Genomic DNA, 21,270 nt, shown 5'->3' on the forward strand with positions numbered 1-21,270 from the left:
TTGCCATAAAAAAGGGTCACAATCACAATTTATTGTCTACTTACGTTTCGTTATTACGTAAGAGAAATGATATTTGTACAATCAATTTGTGACAATTTTTGTACAACTTTCTCTCTCATACTCACATAATGGTTTTATCCTCTCTCTTCCTTTTTCTCTCTCCATTGTTTTTGACCAATAAGAAGAGAGAAAATTAAAATTGTCACTAAAGTTGTCATGAAATGGATGTACAAATATCATTGCTCATTATGTAAATACCCATTCAAACAATTACTAATGGATGTGCGGAAAATTTTTCGAAGAAAAAAATGTACATCATTTGATTACTATTATAAGCAAATATTATTTTTTCAGATTCATTGAATAACTGATGTATTTAGACTATACTACAATCCATATACATGAACTTTTCAATGAATCTTAAAAAGAAATATTTGTTTATATGAGTGACATTAGAGAGTATTAATGTATTGTCTTAATTACTTGTCAATATTCTTAAAACTTTTGACAACAATAGCAATGCCCTCATCGAGAATGTAAAATAAACAATCAAATGATTAAATTTCTGCATTAAATGGGCTAACAAATGTTTTAGGGAGAATTATAGTTTGAATACTAGCTATAACAATAATCGATTAAATTTTACTTACTTCTCAATTAAACTATATATTATTAGAATTCGCTTTCTCTAAGAATCAGAGATTTAAGACCAACAAAAAGAATTTGATGTCAAGTTTATGAGGTCTAAGTAAGATTCCTGACTATCATCATCTAACAAATGACGTTGTATATCATCCCCAACAAGGGTATTTGCTCTTCAGTTTTTAGGCAATAAATCATTCAAAATATATAAAATAAAAAAATAAAATAAAATTGTATAAGGGTCGGTTTCAAATGTTTCCTTTTTATTTTGCAAATAGTCTAATGGTCAAAATTTCATTCTTTAAGGTGAATAGATGAAATCAAGAGTTCAAATTTCGATTAGTGCGTATTGTGATGTTCATACTAAATGAATTATGTTCACGAGTATGATTCATTACGATTTTTTTGTTGCATTTTTAGATATTCATATTATGTCACATGATACATTACAAGTTAAACAACATTAACATATACATGCACATTTTCTCTAAAAAAAATAAAAAATATATATACATTTATTTCAAATAAAAAAAATTAACATATACATAATTTAATATGGGGAGAGATCAAATAAAAGCAAATAAAACTTTAATTTTGAAGAGTCTCAATACCATATCAAATGAATTTACTTGGCAACGGCAACCTGATCTTATAGGGGCTATCCAGTGCGTTCAGGTTATGAAATCCTTACTTCTCAGGATCATCATGCGGTGGATGCTGCCCAGAATCTTATTTGGCATCCTCAGGTTTCGCTGAAGGTGTCGATTTTAGCTTGGCGTTTACTTCGAGACAGGTTGCCGACAAAAATCAACCTTCTCAATCGGGGCATTATTATTGTTGCGGACATCTTTTGTGCGACAGGGTGTGATCATGTTGAATCTGTCGATCACCTGTTTTTACATTGTAATTTTTTTGGTGCTATCTGGTATTGTAACGCCTTATTTCTATTAAAGCGATAAAACACGCGAATAAAACATTTATTCAAGAAATAGACGCTACGCCTTCACATCCAAAATCAAACAACATGCATATATAAAATTATTCAACAGTCGCAGCGGATATAAGTCATACATCCGTAAATAAAGTCTCCAAATCCCGACAAATGGATAAAATCTCCACAACATAAATAAACCCAGAATAATCAATCTAGAATAATCATACAGACAGACATCCTAGATCAGAGCCTACTCTAAGACTCAGCAGAAAACGATAACGGAGATAGCTCCCGCTATCCAAGCAAACTACTTCTGCACCACGTCTACTCATTCATACAAACAGGTAGGCGGTCAAAACAACTGGGGGTTAGCTTCACATCAATCATAATCAACATAAATAATTGAAAGAATAAGCATGAATTAAATTTCAATTAATTACACATTGGATAATCCAACTTAAACGACATACATAATTTCACAACATCATCAATTTCTGATTCACCGATCACATTCAATCATCAAGCACATGTACACATTGGACACATATAAGAATGTATTATGCGCCTATACATGACACCTAAATGCATGTGGTGTCGTCACCAACGAAGGTCGTCGTCACCTTGAGATGCCAACATAACATCCTATGTAAGATTTCACGCACGTCTTACATTATCGCCGAAGTAAAAGAGTAAGTCTCTTTTACAACATCAAGACTCAACATGACTATGATGCATGGACATACAAGCAAAGACTCGACAATGCAAAATCACCTCATAAATATTCAACAATATAAAGGATAACCTTTATCTATATTGATCGACTTCAACAACAATTGCATTATCAAGTATTTACGTCCACTCAATCAATCAAGTCATAATTCAATTAAGAGTCATCACCACATTGTCATCATAATTATCAACAATCATCAACATCAATTGATATACATACATTAATCAACATCAACTATATATTATATCTCAACAACTCCATACACGTTCTTATAATCCAAGTAAAGGAGAAAATACAAAACCTTATGATAAATATCATATTCAACACCTAAAAATCATTAACATATCTTCATTTAATCATATAAAGCTATTCACGAAAGATTTATAAGGTAATCGGCTTTAAAGAACCATTTTCGACAAAGTACATATCAAGTAGCAAAAATGGCCAAGAATCTCTATCACCTCTTGGTTGTTCAAGCTTTCTCCCTTCTAACCCTTTTGCTCTTTCTCTTGAACTTTCTCTCTCTACCTCTCTCAAAATTCTTATGAAATGAATAAATGATACTAGGTGACCTAATTTTCTCAAAGACTATGGTTTAAATAGGCTCATCACTATTGGGCTTAACCCTTAATGTCTTAATAGGTTCAACTCACTCATTAATCAATTCAAAATATTTCTACTCACTTAACGGTATAATAATAGTAACGATCACTTACCGGCTCACAACTAATTATCACACTAATAACTTAGTAAAATAATGGTTCTCATTAAATAATAAGTTTGTAATGATAAGTTTGTCTAGCATAATTGTCACTATCTTCTCTCTCCATAATATCTAACGATAAGTTTGTCTAGAAAATTAGAAATAGTATAACTTAGATGTGTATGACGTCGCTATGATAGAGAAAAAAATAATATAAAAATTAGAAATAATATATACAATTTTGTTTTTTAGTATATATAATGTTGATGTCAAATTTTGTGACTTAAAGGAAAACATTTTGTTGAGCTAACTATATTTAAATATATTGTAATATATATTTGATATTTTAAAAAATTAAAAAACATGATACATAAACGTATTATAATATCATTTTTCAAAATTATATATATATAAAGAAATATTTCAAAAAAAAAATTATATATATAAAGAAAGTACATACTTTACCTTAACACTCCAAAACTAAGGAAAATGATAATAAGAGTTTTTGAAACATTCGTTAAAGTGTTAAAATGAGTAAATTTGTATTAAAAAGTAATATAATTATTGTTGAGACAAAAATAAAAGCTTATATTTTTAAGATAAGGTTTTTTTTTTTTTGTCAAGTAATCTGGTGTGGCTATAATTCACTTTTTTCAAAGTAAATAAATGGGGTATCTGAGGTTCGAACTCTGATCCCTACATATAACAATGCGTCCCTACCAACTGAGTTATGCTTACGGAGACTCAAAACAAGGTTTCTATTAGTGGATTCTTTGACCGATGCAACCCGTTAGCAAGACCACAAAACTAACATGCAAAACACACACGGCATTAATATTGTAGACGGGGCAAGGAGGATGCATCTAAAAAAAGTAGTTAGTCAAACAAACAAGATAAAACACATGAAAACTTCTACTTGGTTACGTAGTCTACATTCAAACTCTGAACTTTCCTCCCATGCATATATAAATCCCTTTAGACCAGAAGGTAGAATCACACCAAATATAAGGAGAAATGGCAGAGGGAAATACAAGTAGCAGAAGCAGTAAGTGGTCTTTGAAGGGGACGACAGCTCTGGTCACTGGTGGATCCAAAGGAATAGGGTTGTTATATTTTGTTCTTCTCTTATTCTTTAGGCAGATTAATTGAACTTTTTTGTGCACATTATTTTGCTTAATTTCTCTTGTTGCAAATTAATTTATCTTTTAGCTCTACCATAGATCATGAAATTAGTTGAGTTAGTCACAGATATACTACTATTTTAATTTTTAGCTAGCCACCCAAATTATACTTTTATTTTTCTGAAAGAAGCTACCCAAATTTTATAGTTAGTTTTTTTTTTTATCAAAGTCCTAAAATATAAATGAGAGAAGAGGCCTGAACCAATTCAGTCACAAAGTGTAAAACCTATGAACAGAAAAATCAGATCTAGAAAAGAGGTATCAAAGACCACCATTATACTGAAAAACTAGTCATATTATGACAATTCTTGGCCAAACAACTATTACAAGACTACCATTTCTATGAAAATTTGAACAAAAGTATTGATATTCCCTGTTATTCTTTTGTAATTGAGCCAACTATTATGTATCTGCCAAGATAGCTTTTGAGGTACCCTTTTGGGCACGGGTCCTCATTCCGGCTGAGTTAAAGCTAGTAGGCTTCACTTTATTCACCTACTTCTTCTTTCTCGATGCCTTAGTGCTCTCAGATAGACTTGGATAGTGCTGCTCAAAGTCTGATATGGTGGCTTGAGCAGAGTCTTCCACCTCAAGTCTCTTGTCATGGCTGAGCGTCCTCCATCACAGTTGATTATAACTAATACTTGTTTTTTTTTTAAACTATAACTAATCCTAAATTAACTCAAAGCTAATTACCTAGTTGTCAATAGTCTAATTCACCTAGTCAATAGTCAAGATGCATGTTTGGAAAAAAATTGTGCAAGCAAGTCAAACATGTTTATATTAACTAATAATAAATATTAATCAATGGAACAATATTTTAACAAATTAAATATGATAGTCTTATATTAATAAGATTTATGAATCATGATTTTTCTCACTGATTATTTATGTGAATTAAACTATGACTATAGATATGATATAGTGGAGCAATTAGCAGAGCTAGGGGCCACTGTACACACTTGTGCTAGGAACGAAGCTGAACTCAATGAATGCTTAAATCAATGGGTCACAAAAGGATACAAAATCACTGGTTCAGTCTGTGATGTTGCATCTCGTGCACAAAGAGAGGATCTCATAGCTAGAGTCTCTTCTGAGTTCAATGGCAAACTCAATATCCTTGTGAGCAATAATTACTATACCAATTACATGAAATTGAAGTTACTATTTCTTTGCACCTTTTTATAGGATTTATATAGTTTGTTACATTATGTGTACATTTATTTATTTATTTATTTATGGAATTTAGGTGAACAATGTGGGAACAAACATGCAAAAACAAACACTAGATTTTACTGAGCAAGATTTCTCATTTCTGGTGAATACCAATCTTGAATCTGCTTTTCACATAAGCCAGCTTGCACATCCACTACTCAAAGCTTCAAACAATGCAAGCATCGTTTTCATGTCCTCCATTGGTGGTGTAGCATCACTAAATATAGGAACTATCTATAGTGCAGCAAAAGGTAACTATTTCATGGTTTTAATTTAGTAAAATTGACACTGTAATTTTTTTTTGTCTGTAAATGTTTAATTTTAAAATGTATATGTAATTGACAATGCAGGAGCAATAATCCAGCTTACAAAAAATTTGGCATGTGAATGGGCTAAAGACAACATAAGGACTAATTGTGTTGCACCAGGGCCAATCAGAACCCCTCTTGCTGCAGAAGTAATTTTCTATACTTGTTGTTTGAGTATAATGATTTTACTCAAAATTTTCTAGTTACATCACGCCATGTACATATTTGTTGAGAAAATAATATCATATGATGATATATAATTCTTAAAATTTTGAGTCGCGTTTAACTTAACTCTATAAAACTAGTTTGTCCGTTGTGGGATGACTAGCCCAACTCATTAGTCAGGTACCAAAAAATTTAGATTGTGTCTAATCCATCCAACTCCTAGAAAATCGGCTAATACTGCGTGACTTGTCTCCTACTTATAAACTCAATTTTTAGGCCATATTTCAGTCAATAAATATGTAAAAAAGAGTTGCATGTTAATGCATAGTTATTTCCTTTCTGCAGCACTTAAAAGATGAAAAACTTCTGGATGCTTTCATTGAAAGAACCCCTCTTGGACGTATTGGAGAACCAGAAGAGGTGTCTTCCTTGGTGGCATTCCTCTGCTTACCTGCAGCCTCTTTCATAACAGGACAGACCATTTGTATTGATGGCGGGTTAACTGTCAACTGTCTCCTTCTACAATAAGCTAGGCTTGAAAAGCTTATATTTTGAAGCTGATGACACAAAAAAATAATGTTGATGGTTATTATTACACGTACACATAAGTCGTGTTTTCATTTTACTTCAATGAGTTTTTCAGAAAAGTTTATAGATAAATGTTCAATTGAGTTAATTATTCAAACTCACTACTTGTAATCTATGTGGGAGACTAGAGACCAGATCCAAATTTCATGTGGGAGTGTTGCTTACCTGATTTGGAGACATTTCTTCTTTCTAGAAAAAGATTTGATATGGAGACACTTGAGATACCATATTGAAGTATGTGTATTTGTAAACAGTAATGCTATTGATCGCGAAAGAAAACATGCCGAGAACATCGCGAATGATTTTGAACCGTTTGATCTAGGCCTTTAATTAAAATACATGGGTGGTTGGAAATAAAATGGTGTAGAAAGATATTAAAATTGTACCATCGGGATGTTGTCGTGAAAAGAATTTTCATGATAAGTAGCATTTTCCATTTGTAAAAAGGTGAAGTACTTGTACCAGGTACTAGGTATTCAATACTTGTGTGATACTCCAAGTTTCCTCATTGCTTAGTTGCGAGTGAAATTTGAGGTTTAATCGTGTATTGATTTTTTAAATTAATCGTAACTTGTACTCGTGTATCATAGAGTCTAATTCATTTTTATAAAATCAACTTGTAAAATGTAAAGTATATATCCGTTTTATAAATAGGTATTATCTTTATGATTGATTTTATTCAACAAATATGAGGTGAGAAATGGACAAATGATTGTTTCTCTGATGATAGATTAAAGGAAGAATCAACCTTCCGATTGCAAGACGATAACAAACTAATGGTAAATAGATGCATATAAGAATCTGATGATTTTTGTGGTATTGGTTGTGGTCGTGGATTCTTGCCATCGTTAGTGGTTGATGGCTTGATGGTGAGGATTATTGCATAGGGTGTGCTACTTTTAGATTCTATTAGTGGTACCATATTTTATCTAAAGATAGGATCTCCATTATTCCAAACAAACCATGAAACCAATATAGGAAATATCAACAACAAAGAAAACAATTTGGAAAAAAGCTCATGGGAATTTGTACTCTATTAGTTGCATAGTGCTACTTTGCGGATTACTTGTACAAAAGCTCTCTTTATTTTTTAGGTAAGCAGTTGATGAAATTTGGAATGATATATCTCTATTACTATCTTCTCTGATCAAACCAATTTGGGAAAAGAATTATTGTTTACATTTAACAAGAAGTTAAGAAGTTTAAAATATAAATTTTGTATTGAAATTTGTACATTTAATATTAAATCTAAAACTTTTGAGTAAAATAATTGTTGTTTTTAAAGAAAAAATGCTTACTATTAATTGTTTTAACATGTGTAATGTTGCACATGTTAGACAAACTATAATAAGACAATCTATCAATTTTCTACTATTGATACAGTTATTTGCTTTTTCCTAACGGTAGCCTTAATTATTTAATATTTCATTTTATATATTTATTTCTATGTAAGTAATAACTACGTATAATATTGATAAAACAATAGATTCTGATCTCTAAGAAACATAGTTTCACAAATTGGTCAGCATATTATAAATGGTGAATCCTAACTTAGGGAAGAAGAAAATCACTAAAGTGATCTTAGATGAATATTTCATTATGCTATCGATTAGAGATAGCTAGTAAAAGATCATCTCACAATAAGGATAAGTTAAATTGAGACGTGGGAATCTTGATTCGGTCTTACAACCCATCTCAATCCAATTATAATGGTTCAGGTTTGATCTGGTAAAATAAATTAGAGAAGTGACAATGACGCAACTTAAGCTTGGATCGTGTCTTGGTTACCCTCCCAAATTTCATTTGAGGATAAATGATTTTTTAATATTATTTTACATACTCACTCAGACTCATCTCTCTGGCACACGACTCTCTCACCTCCTCACTACTCACTTTCTATTTTGAAGATCACCTAGGATTGATTTCATGCACGGTTGCTCCTCACCTTCTGATACTCAACCTCACACTATCTCAAATAATTGTTATATTTTAAATGTGATTGTACTATTTAATGTATGCACCATTTATTTTGATAATATATGATGTAAATCGTTTTTTCAAAAGGAATATATGATGTAAATCGTAAATTAGTTTATAACACAATATTCCCACTATTTTAAATTTTGATGATCTTAATTTGATACTCATACACACCGAAAATTAGCGATTACGTTAAACACTAATCAATCTCATCCATTGAACTTAAATCAACAAACAAACCGATGTAATCAATTTTTTCTATTTTTTAATAAAAAAACTGAGTTAATTTTTAATTTAAACCGTTGGATCTCCAAATAATGCCGAAGATAATTTCAGTTAATAATACCCCTATACGTTTATCCTTTGTTTTTTTTTTTCTTTCTGAAAGAATCCCTATACGTTTATATATTAATACATGGAATCCGGATCATGTTAGTTAAACCTGAAAATTGTTGTACCAGAAAAACTAGAAGCTCTTTTATTCTTCCCCTAATTTCTGACGGAAATCGATATATTATTTTTTTTTGTCTCAAATCGGATTCCATTTCCAGAGAAAGGGTCTCTGCAAACCCATATAAGAACACAAACATATTTCTTTCCAAAAAAAAAACACAAACATAATTGTCTTTGTCTGTAATTTAGGTGATTGGTGCTAACACTCTGCCGATGTATGTGCAAAAGGACAAAATACGGCGATGCCGAAAAACCAATGTCTCAATTGCGTCTTCCCCATAATATTCTTTTTTAATTATTTATTATTTATTTTCCACCTTTTCACAACTACATCGTTCCAACTTCATCGATATCAATTCTAACCTTCAACCATTCTCAATTCAATTTCTGTCTTCTGGGTTCTACACGTTGTATTCTTCTCTTTTGCTGGTACAATTCTTTATTTTTATTTTTAATTTATGTTATTAATTCTTAAGTTTGAAATTTGAATCTCTCTATGTTTTTCTTTACTTTACCAACTGTGACAATAAATTAATAAACCTTGGAATTTTATGTTTATTGTATGTACATTTCTTCAATTTGAATTTGGAGGTATTCAAGTTTGTGCTTAACCTACCTGTATTGACTTAAATGTCTTTTTTGTTGTTTTTAGTTTATGTTAATTTAACACACCTTGTTTTACTTTGAATTGAAATTTTCAAATGTGCACAATTCACCAAACCTTTGATTGTGTCTCCATCTGATACATAATTTTAAATGTTCCTAGGAGATGACTTTTCTGAATGGTTTATTTGTTTTTATAGGCATGAAGCAAATGGAACACGAGAAAGCGCCTATCTCAGATGCAAGATCAATAGAGGAAACTGGAATACCTATGACAACATTGTCACTTTCCTCGCGCAAAAATTCTGTTTGTCGTTTTTCTTCGAAGGAAAAGAGTGTTGGAGCGTCGAATGAGTCCGCGAAGAAACTTTCTTTACTAATAGTTTTCTATGCTATTGTTATGATTGTTGAATTTGTTGGGGGTTTGAAAGCTCACAGCTTATCTGTTATTAGTGATGCTGCACATTTGCTTTCTGATATTGGTGGATTTGCAATCTCTCTATTTGCAGTGTGGGCTTCGGGTTGGGAGGCAACGCCTCATCAATCTTTCGGGTATAATCGACTTGAGGTTTTAGGTGCTCTTATATCTGTTCAGTTAATTTGGTTCATATCTGGTTTTTTGATATATGAAGCATTTGGTAGACTTGTTTATAAAAATAATAGAGTGAATGGAAAGCTCATGTTTGCAATTGCCACATTTGGGTTTGTTCTTAACTGTATCATGGTTTTATGGCTTGGTCATGATCATCATCATGGTTTTGGACACTCGGGTCATGGTCATCATCACGGGCACAATCATGATCACAGTCATCATCATCATCAACATGGTCATGATCAGAGTCATCATCAATGCCATGGAGACTCGGATCATGATCATGGGATGGAGGAACTACCTAAAATAACTGATGAGGAGAACCTTACCATGCTTTCAAATGGTAAGAAGAATACTAATGTTTTGAATATAAATATCCAAGGGGCTTATTTGCATGTGATGACTGATATGATTCAATCTTTTGGAGTGATGATTGCTGGAGGAGTAATATGGGCTAAACCAGAATGGTTTATCGTTGATCTTTTATGTACTCTAATATTCTCTGTTTTATCCTTAAGTACTACTCTACCAATGCTTAGGAATATTTTTGGAATTCTAATGGAGAGAACGCCAAGTGAGATTAATGTCATTCAGCTGGAAAATGGTCTTAGATGTATCAAGGGAGTGCAGGAGGTTCATGATTTGCATGTTTGGGCTATAACAGTTGGAAAACTGTTTCTATCTTGTCATGTAGTGGCTGAACCTGGCATAAATTCCATTGAATTACTTTCTGTGATTAAACAATATTGTGAAAACACTTATCAAATACAACATGTAACCATACAAATTGAGTAAGGTTATATTCTTTTCTGCTCCATTATTCTCGCTTTATTAATTATTTGTGTGACCCATACTCATATAGATTCACAAGACGTGCTTTTTTCTTTTTTGGTAAGGGCAAAAGCCCACGAGGAAAAAAACTGAACAACTAAACGAACATTCCTAGACATGCAAGCCCCGAAAATATCATCAAAGAGGAGACTATTGAGCTCGTTAAGAAAGGTCTCCAAAATCCCAAGAATCTATAGTAAGGCTGAAATTAGTAAGTCAATCAGCACTTGTATTTGTGTGACGCATACTCATATAGATTCACAAGATGTGCTTTATTCTATTCTATTTTGACTTTAAACAACAGAAATACCAGTACTTGAAAATGCACATGTTTCAAGGTCCCAACTAATTTTATAAGCCTCTGTTTGGTTTGGCTTTTGCAAAGCCAGAATCAATTCTGGAGCATTTCAAAAGCAATTATGCAATATTTAACATGTTTGGTTTGGCTTTTCAAAATAGCTTTTATCCTCCAAAAGCAATTCTAGTTGAAGCTACAATTCCTAGCTTCTTACTTTCCTAGAATCAATTCTACACCCTCAATTCTATTAATTCCATCCCTGCCCTCATTAATTTTTCTAACCCTTCTCCAACCGATCAACTTGGATCTAACTTGGATCAATCACAAGTTTTAAATGTAGTTTCGTCGTCAGAGATGGATCGCGTTCGAAACATAATCCGCAATGAAATTATTGAGCACAGGCAAAATAATTAGTATTGTACTTTAAATTATTATATCAATATTTTAGTACTATAATACACATTATGTTAGTTTTGTAATAATATTTTAATACTCTATTGCACTTTAAATTCTATTATCTATTTGTAATTTTTATTTTCATGATGTTAGTATTGTAATACCTTATATTTTAGGACTATATTGCACTTAATTATCTTAATTTAGTAATTTCTATTTATTTGTATTTAACTATGTCTATTTTGGTAATTATACATTCAAAAGTAATTTTGATCAAAACTATCCAAACAACAATCATTCTGTTTAATCAATTCTGCATTATTGCATCCAAACATAAATCAATTCTGTCAGAATCAATTCTTTCAGAATCAATTCTGTCAGAATCAATTCTGCACACCTCAGAACCAAACACACACTAAGACATGTTCAATCAACGACATATTTCTTATTCCCTTTAAAATGCAAATAGTATTTGGTTTTGCTATTTCTCTTGTTCTATTTAAAATTCAACTATTTAACACCTTGAAAAGTAGCCAATGCATTTGTGAGTTTATTTATGGACTAATTCTGTGGTGCTGTAGTGAGCTAGGCATGCTGTGTACCAACACAAATTTGTTTCAACCATTGAATCCATAAGTTCCACAATTGGTTCAAGTGAGATATGATGAATGGTTGAAAACAATTGCGCATTGTACAACACTACCTTATTTGTGCACCATATAATTAGTCTTATTGAGTACAGTAAAAAAAGATATTGCACGTACCAAAAATATATATATTCCATTCCAAAGGGGATTATCATACATTCGGTGAAAACATCTCAAGTAACCTTGTAACAATTTAATAAACAAACACCGAATGCAGTTTTAATCTTACAAAACCTCCCTGAAACGTCAGATTCTCATTAACCAACGCTATATCATCAAATATCTGTCAGATCCAATATTACATCAATTCAAAAGAAACTATCACATCAAGGAAGAGATAACCAAAGAAACTAGCAACAACTAGTTTTGAATCTTTCACAAGCTTCCTCATCGCAACTCAACAAAGTAAAATGTAATCTACATGTTTATCTCTCACCCATAAAGAAGGAAAAATAAAAAGAGAAAGGAGCAAAATCAGAATTGGGGGAAAAAATACTATCTGCTAGTAACGATTTATCTGAAAATGTCACATTAAGTCGAACAGCAGCCTCTCTTTGTATTGGCAGATGAATCTGCAACATTGATGGTGGTTCCTTGGCCAGGAAGTGAGGTACCAGCTGCTTCCTGAGCTGCAAGTGCTTTTTTGCTTACAATATGATAAATCTCTGTCAATATGGTTTGGAATGCCTTCTCAATGTTGGTTGCTTCCAATGCAGATGTCTCGAGAAAAGAGAGACCCTCCTTCTCTGCCAATGCTTGACCGTCATCCTCTGAAACAGCTCTAAGATGGTTCAAATCAGACTTATTTCCTGCCATCATGATCACTATGTTAGAATCCGCATGGTCCCTTAATTCACGCAGCCACCGGTTGACATTGTCAAAGGTTTGCCTCTTGGTAATGTCATATACAAGGAGAGCACCAACAGCTCCTCTGTAATAGGCACTAGTAATGGCACGGTACCGCTCCTGACCTGCTGTGTCCCAGATCTGTGCCTTTACAGTCTTTCCCTCTACCTGTGGAGGAATACAAAGAAACAACCATTGGTAACATTGTAATACAAACAAGGATTCATAGATATCTCTGCACAGCAGCATATTAAAAAAACTTCCAACACAAGCAATAGAAAATCTACTCTCAAATCTCAATATACATCATATCATAACATTTGTTTTAAATTTTAACAACAGAGGTCAATGAGTTCGTAATATTTTTTTAAAATGGAAAAAATGTGAGGAGATTGCACTACTCCAAAGAACACCTTTGGAATGGTGATATATAGTGTACTGAAGTGGAATGGAATAGTTTTCGCTAGTCCCTTTTAGGGGGCGAGGTGAATGTAATTTTTTTGGGGCTTTTTGCTAAGATAAAGACCTTCAGGGTATTTACCAATAAAATTACATTCACCTTCGCCCCCAAAGGGACTAGAGAAAACTTGAACAGGCAACATGTTGCATACAAACATTGTCATGCTTCACTAAACCAACCCTTCGGGGTTCTGAATTCAGAATATTTGGTTACTGATATGCTTAAACACACAAGATGAGTTTACATTTGCAAACTATATATCTATATTAACTTACAACAAGTCAAGCTTAGACATCAATCAATATACTTTTTTCAATGAACATGAATTAGTTCTTTGCACTTGATCACAGCAATTGAAGCTAAAATCATTCAACTATAGCAAATTAGTCGCAATTTGCAAAATTCTAATCAATCAAAAATGAAAGAAAAAAATAATGTTTAAATAACTTGGAAAATTAGAAATATTACAAGGATGAATTGGAAAAAGATACACGTTACAAATATATGCATTAACAACGAAGCTATCGAAATTCAACACACAAAAAAATGGAAGTACCTGAAGGGTTCTGGTGGCGAATTCAACACCAATAGTAGATTTAGACTCCAAACAAAACTCATTTCTAGTAAACCTAGAGAGAATGTTGGATTTACCAACACCAGAATCCCCGATCAAAACGATCTTGAACAAGTAATCATACTCATGATCCACCCTATGCGCCATAGATCTTCTCCTCTCCGATCTCTAACAACCTATCAGATCCAATCACAAAATTCATTCAGATCCAAATTCACACCATCAAAATCGCAAATCAAAACAAAGAAAATGAAGAAATAGATCTAATAACTGAATCCGAAAGGAAAAGAAGTTACCGTGAGAAGAGTTGAATTGATTTGGTGAATTTTCTTCAGCGGTTAGTTTGATTAAGTTTTCTGTGAGAGTGTGATTTGAAACGGTTCGGGTAAAAAACGAACCGTAGAGAAAGGAAGAAGAAGAGGTAGAAGGTGGAGGTTTTTTCAGAGAGGGGTGGAAAGAAATGGCCAATTGGAGAAAACGGAAATATCGATGATTGAGAAAACACTTACAACGGCGATTAAATAACGTATTATTTAATTCATTTCATTAATGTCTTTAATTAATTCATTTATTTTTTATTTCATATGTTTTTATATTGTTGAAAAACGGTGTCGTATTGGAGTATAGGACAAAGAAGATGAAGGTGACTGTGTAGGCATTGGCAAGCTGGATGGTGGGTGAATGAAGTACAAGGTGTCAATTGCCAGAGATTTTACACGCTTTTCTTTGTTGGCCACTTTTGTTCCTTTCCTCTTTTCATATCGTTTTAAATTAATTAATCATTAACTGTGTATATTAATATTGAATATTTAAAATAACAAACTTATAGTTGTTCTTTCATCATTGTTCAGTTGGTATGAACAATGTATTGTTATAGGCTTAAATATGCAAACGCGTTTTGATTTTCGTCCTTATAAAAAAAAGAATTAAAAACATCTCTGCAAAAAAAAAATTGTTTTAAAAAAGTCACTGGCCCAACTATTAAGTTGAAGTGGCATGGTTTTGGCCACGTGGCAGTTGCTGATTGTGCAACTTTTGCCACGTGGCGCTGACGTGGCATGCCACATAATTAATTTTTTTTTAAAATTCTAAAAATTCATTTTTTAAATTAAAAAATCTGAAAATAAATATAAAAATCATCAAAAAATTAAAAAATCAGAAAAAAAAAACTGAAAATTAATTTTTTTTATTTTTAATTAATTTTCTTTTCTTCAAAATTCTGAAAATTCATTTTTTTAAATTAAAAAATTAAAAATCATAAAAAAAATCTGAAAATTAAATTTTCGATTTTTAGTTAAAAAATTATTTTTTTTCAAAATTCTGAAAATTCATTTCTTTAAATTTGAAAATCATAAAAAAGTAAAAAAAAACTGAAAATAAAATTTTCGAAAATTCTTTTTTTTTTAATTCTAAAAATTAAATTATATTTACAAAAGTTATAAATTTTGAGATTAAATAATTTTTAATTTTATTTTTCAAAAATTTATTTCTAGATTTTAAAAATACTAATTTCCAATTTTTTCTTCATATTTAAAAAAAAAAAAAATTGAAATTTTTTATGATTTTTTAATTTATTTTCCGTTTTTTTAATTTTAAAAAATAATTCAGATTTAAAAATAAAATAAAAATTACGTGGATTGCCACGTTAGGGCCACGTGGCAAAAGTTGCACATTCAGCAACTGCCACGTGGCCAAAGCCATCCCATGTCAGCAAAAAAGTGGGGTCAGGGACCTTTTTGAAACAAAAAAATTTTTGCAGGGATGTTTTTAATTTTTTTTTTTTTTACAAGGACGAAAATAAACGCGTCCAAATTATAGGGACGGATTGCATATTTAAGCCATTGTTATAACTCATTTGACGGCGTCAATACATCATTATATGGAGGGATGAAAGTTCGAACCCTACATACCTCACTTTCTTTTTTGAAGAAATCCCTAGATACCTCACTTATACACTTGAAAGTGCATTCTTTTTTCGAAGAAGCGAAAATGAAACTGTATTACTGAATACACATTCTGACTATAACAAGGTGTACTAAAGTAGAATGCAAAGATAGTTTACAACATGTTTCAATAACAATGAAGCCAAGAGAATAAATAAATTACAAATCAATACCCAAGACAATGTCAACAATTTCAAGTGGAATCCATTTATTTAGATTCGAATATGGTGTCTCGCAATTCTAAGTGAGTTTTAATGGTTTTTGTCACTTTTTATAAAGAAAATTTTTTCATGGTGGTTTTAAAATAAGGTCGTTAAATGAAGTTAATAACGAGTTAATTTATACTCCGTAAGCAGAGGTGGTAAAATGGATTGAGTTCGTTCAACCAATTCGTTTAACCATCTAATTTAAGCTTGTCATTTGAAGTCTTGAACTAGACCACCTAAAATAGTTTATCTTGTCTAACTTGTTAAAAACTAGATGTACTTGCAAAAGTACAACAATCGATATTAGGGTTTAGTATTGTATTGGTCATGCCTTGAGAAGGCTCTCAAGGGTGGTATTTATAGCCCTATATGGGCCTGATTTATCGTGACTTTAGTTGTAAGTAATGAGGGTATTTAGGTCTTTATGCCGAGCTCTATAGGCTTCTAGAAGCTGACTGAGGCGGCGCCCTTGGCCTTGGAGCCCTTTAGAAGGGTGTTGAGGCCTCGAGGAGGGTCCTTAGACCCTTCGGGAGGGCTTCTAGGTCTTTATGAAGATATTGACGGTCCACAGCCTCCCAAGCACGAGTCTTGGGACAAGGCGAGGTAATTATTTAACGTTCTTTTCTTTAAAAATTATTGCATCTTGTTGGTTCACAATTTTTGTATATGTCTTTGGATGCTTTCGCCTGAGCTTTCAGAGCCCCCTTAGGGTGCTTATGCTTCGTTTCAGAGCCCCCTAGAGTGTATGTTGATCGATCTATGCGTTCTATATATGTTTATTGTTCACTATAATAGGTGGATCCACCTGATCAATTTAAAAAATAGATGGTTTATGAATGTCGCTGATATAATATAATTACATTGTTTTTTAACTTTTGATCAACCTTAACTCCAATGCTCTGGTTTTATGGTAAAACAAAAGGCTTTGGACCCAAAAGTCACGAGTTTGAGTTTTGTAAGTGGTTTTGGAGGAAGGCAAAGGTAAATACACGTGTAAGATCTTCCTTGCCTTGAATTGGGTCATCATCTCCTCATCCTAAATTTACTTTGTAAAAAAAAATGTACAACCAACCTTATGATGCAATACCTCATAATTGATCCTCTTGTTAAAATTTATGATGGTTACATGCAAGTGTTATTATTTTTATGAGATGTGAATGATGAAAAATTAATATTTTTAAAGGCTAGCCCATTGATAAGCTTAAGTTTCAACTCGACGACTCTAGTATGAATGGTGAAAAAATTCGTACCCACCGATATCCACAGATAAAATCTGTCACGGGCATGGTGCTCATGCCTTAATGAATATCCACAGAAAAAATAAATTGATATTTCAATCACTTGTTATTTTATGGATATGGATGATTCATACTTGTTTTTTTTTACCAACTAAGAAAATTACATAAATATTTTTACTTAAATACTCGCTCGGGTCCTAAATATAAGATAAGATTCTTTTTTCAAGTTCATAGAATAAATGTTTTTGTCGAATTAAAGAACTTTGTTTTTGTTTATTGCCCATATACCTTAATTATTCAATAACCCTAAAAAGAAACAAGTGGGGTGTCCGGGGTTCGAACCCTGACCCCAGCACAAATTGTGCATTATCCCTTATCAAATGAGCTTTTTGTTGAATTAAAAAACTTTGTTTTTGTTAAATGTGATCAACTTTGTGTATGCTTTTGTTGATTGTGGGTTGTTGACCCAATGAACTTTGTTATTTCAGTAGCTTGAAATGATTTTTTTTTTTGAAGGATGAAATGAATTTTTATGCTTTTGCTGAATGTGATGAACTTTTTTAAAAAAAAAATAAAAAATGTATGAATATTATTATATTTTAGTAAAAAGAAGAAAATGAATATGATGAATTTTCATTGTGAAATTTTAGGTAATTATATATATTTTTTAAAACAATCATTTAGAAGAATAATACATGTGGATGCTTCAAAATCCATGAATTACTCACTTAGAGGATACTAATACGAATATAGAGCGGACATGTATATCATATTTATTCAATAGGACACACACGCATATCATATTATTTATGCTTGTGGATATCCATTTACATGCATACACTCAAGAGTCATGTCCCAACCCCTCCCTTGTGCTTTTGACTAGACAATTGCGGGGACAATCTTCACACTATTAGTGTTTAGATCTTGTTTGATTAGTGTTCAAAAAAAAAAAAAGATCTTGTTTGATTAGTAGTTTTAAGTATACAAGTCAACGCGTTCTAAGATATATCGAAAAATGTATAAAAAGATCATAAATTTATTTTTATCCAATTGTATTGAAGGGTGGATGAGGTGCAACACAATAACTTCTCAAAGGTCAAACATCATATTACTCTTTTCGTCCAAACAAGTTTAATTGTAAATTTTTGATGAGATCAAATGCATTAACGTTGATATGATTAGACCACATAATAATAAACTAATATGATGTTTGGACATGTGGCTAATAGCATCATACATAAAAATTGTGAAGGTTCAATTTAAAGAGTTTTATTTTTTTGGTTACTCACAATTTAAAGAGTTTGGCTTTTACATTGAAAAAAGACGTTGAAAACTTTGCAACGTGAGTTTTTTTATGGAACGGTAAAATCAAACATATACTAATCAACTTGATAAATGTTCAAAGACCAAGCATTTTCTCATCATATATAAAAAGACCAAGCATTTAGTAGTTATATACTATAGACTTTTTCCTCAAAAAAAAATAAAAATACTATAGACTTTTTTGTTTTTGACAATATATATATATATATATATATATATATATATATATATATATATATATATATATATATATATATATATATATATATAAACTTGTCATCATCATCATAAAGAAATAGTTATTGACTCGATCAGATAGAGTAGTTGTCAATTTTTTTTTTCCATAACTAGTTGTTCAATATTTTATTTATTCTCTTAAAAGAAATAGTTTATTTATTTTTTGCATCGTAGATTTTTTTTATTTCACACAGAATGTTGGTTGTTTCAGGTATAGAATGTTTCTTTTAGAACAAACTAACAAAGTGAATTGATCTTCTCCCAACTGTTTGTGCTCATTCTCGTCCAACGTAAATTAACTCACGTTGAAAAATGCATCTACGTGAGTTAAGTCACGTTAAAAGTGCACATGTGTGAGTTAACTCACGTTTTTTTTACAGAAATAACAATTCTAAATGGGAGAAGAACAATTCTCATAGAGAAAAAAAATGTAAAAACCCATAGATAATTGATATTCTTCCATCTATTTTTATTTATTCTTGTCCAATGTGAGTTAACTAACGCTGCAAAATATACCCACTTGAGTTAACTCACGTTAAAAATGCTCGGCTGAGCAAATTCTCAAACCCATAACATAATAATAATGGGCCTGTCCATATCATTGATGGACGGGTTAGTGGAACCCAGCCATTTTCAATCCAAAAACCCGGTAACAACCCGTTTCAAAACGCGATTTCCCATTTTCATAACCAGAACGATTCAAGAACACAAGAAAATAAAAGATGAAGAAGGAAGATACAGTGAAGCTAATCAGTTCCGATGGATTCGAATTCGTCGTTGACAAAGAAGCTGCCATGGTTTCACAAACCATTCGCAACATGCTTACCTCTCCAGGTTTGTTTTTCTTCCTCGATCACTTTACCTTTTTATACTTTTTCGATTGGTGCAATTAGGTTTACGAATTCGCTAATTCATATAAGGTTAAGATTGTTGAAGATGTGATCTGTTCTTTGATAGGGAGTTTTGCTGAAAGGGAACACGGACAAGTAACTTTTCCTGAGATTAGTTCCACTATTCTTGAGAAGATTTGTCAGTATTTTTATTGGCATCTTGAATTTGCTAGGTATTTCATTTTCTTATTTTCATGTTAGAATTGCAATTGGAGAAAAATCTGAAATTTATGCACACATTCATACACTTTGCAATGAAATCTGAAATCTGAATTGCAATTGGAAGATGATAGAATAATTGCAATGAGAATGTTTGGTTGTTTTAAGCTCAAAAGTGTGAATCCAGATGCCTTGTGAACTGTTCAACAATTATGACCTATGTTTTAGACCAATAGTGTTCAACTTCGGATTACCACGACCCATTTCCCTTGGGAACAGAAGGTTAACACCAAATAACCAAGCAACCTTACCATTTTTAGTTTACACTTGACCCGCTAGCCTGCATCCCTGGTCGTGGCATGGAAACATTCACATCATCATTTTATAATACCTTTCTCTAGATTGCTTTTTCATAATTTCGTGACTTGAAATTATGTTTTTCTTACAGAAGTTAAGCTTTTTCAATCCCTAAATTTTATTTAAGTGTTATTTAAATTATTGTGTTTATGTTGGTTTTGCTAGTGGAAAGGACAGAGAGTTTCCTATTGAACCTGAATTAACTCTGGAGTTAATGATGGCTGCCAATTACCTACATACTTGAGCATACCGACTTCCCAAAGGTTCATGGTTCTCTTCATTAATATTGTAGGCTTTTGTTATTCATTGGATTCTGACAGTATGTAATGTTTAATTTTCACAGTAATTGTTTTTAATTGTAATCTTCCCGCTTTTTACCCTCGACAGGTAATGCAGCAGAAACTGTTGCTTTGTTTATGGAGAAGAATAAGCTACTATTGTTGTTGCCGTTGTAAACTATATACCTGTGACAACTTGAATATACCTATAATCTGTGTAATCAAATGATAGTTAGAATCAGCTGTTAGAGTAACCTGATTGATGCGTGTCTAGATTTTTCTGTAATTCTGTTTCGCTAGTTGGTTCCGTCAGTTGATCATACCTTGTTCTAATTCAACTTTGATTGCATATGTAGCTAATTATTTGTAGTGATATGTTAACAATTTGTTTGGTTTATTTTTATTGTGAAAAAATGTTTGATTTCGTAGTCATTGGAGAAGTATATGACATTGTTATTCTCAATACAGGACAGGACAAATGGAACAACGTTAA

The 21,270-nt window shown here is 31.8% G+C and overlaps 4 protein-coding genes across 6 annotated transcripts; 3 read left to right on the plus strand and 1 right to left on the minus strand.

Annotated features, from left to right (window-relative positions):
* Positions 1–3,929: 3,929 nt before the first annotated feature.
* On the plus strand, positions 3,930–6,775 carry LOC25492543 (tropinone reductase homolog At1g07440). The gene is made up of 5 exons (XM_013600705.3): positions 3,930–4,112; positions 5,105–5,312; positions 5,440–5,656; positions 5,756–5,862; positions 6,224–6,775. The coding sequence occupies exons 1-5, from the start codon at positions 4,024–4,026 to the stop codon at positions 6,404–6,406; spliced, it is 804 nt and encodes a 267-aa protein (XP_013456159.1). The 5' UTR covers positions 3,930–4,023; the 3' UTR covers positions 6,407–6,775.
* A 2,095-nt stretch (positions 6,776–8,870) lies between these two features.
* Positions 8,871–11,740, plus strand: LOC25492544 (metal tolerance protein B). 2 transcript variants are annotated; one of them, XM_024781238.2, is made up of 3 exons: positions 8,871–9,328; positions 9,703–10,890; positions 10,991–11,740. In XM_024781238.2, the coding sequence occupies exon 2, from the start codon at positions 9,705–9,707 to the stop codon at positions 10,887–10,889; it is 1,185 nt and encodes a 394-aa protein (XP_024637006.1). In that variant the 5' UTR covers positions 8,871–9,328; positions 9,703–9,704; the 3' UTR covers position 10,890; positions 10,991–11,740. The 2 variants fall into 2 exon arrangements, with proteins under 2 accessions (XP_024637006.1, XP_013456160.1); XM_013600706.3 differs by lacking the exon at positions 10,991–11,740 and having other exon boundaries at positions 9,703–10,914.
* A 640-nt stretch (positions 11,741–12,380) lies between these two features.
* LOC25492545 (ras-related protein Rab11C) lies at positions 12,381–14,674 on the minus strand. Its single transcript, XM_013600707.3, has 3 exons — positions 14,443–14,674; positions 14,129–14,322; positions 12,381–13,280 (listed from the first exon to the last, which is right to left on the minus strand). The coding sequence occupies exons 2-3, from the start codon at positions 14,291–14,293 to the stop codon at positions 12,798–12,800; spliced, it is 648 nt and encodes a 215-aa protein (XP_013456161.1). The 5' UTR covers positions 14,294–14,322; positions 14,443–14,674; the 3' UTR covers positions 12,381–12,797.
* Positions 14,675–19,749: 5,075 nt separating this feature from the next.
* LOC25492546 (elongin-C) lies at positions 19,750–21,209 on the plus strand. Of its 2 annotated transcripts, none has more exons than XM_024781240.2 (4): positions 19,750–19,927; positions 20,051–20,156; positions 20,665–20,787; positions 20,887–21,174. In XM_024781240.2, exons 1-3 carry the CDS (start codon positions 19,816–19,818, stop codon positions 20,741–20,743), a joined length of 297 nt encoding a protein of 98 aa, XP_024637008.1. In that variant the 5' UTR covers positions 19,750–19,815; the 3' UTR covers positions 20,744–20,787; positions 20,887–21,174. The 2 variants fall into 2 exon arrangements, with proteins under 2 accessions (XP_024637008.1, XP_013456162.1); XM_013600708.3 differs by having other exon boundaries at positions 19,753–19,927; positions 20,665–20,762; positions 20,887–21,209.
* The last annotated feature ends 61 nt before the right edge of the window (positions 21,210–21,270 follow it).

Source organism: Medicago truncatula, chromosome 4 (genome assembly GCF_003473485.1).
Source record: "Medicago truncatula cultivar Jemalong A17 chromosome 4, MtrunA17r5.0-ANR, whole genome shotgun sequence".
In the NCBI taxonomy this organism is placed as follows: Eukaryota; Viridiplantae; Streptophyta; class Magnoliopsida; order Fabales; family Fabaceae; genus Medicago; species Medicago truncatula.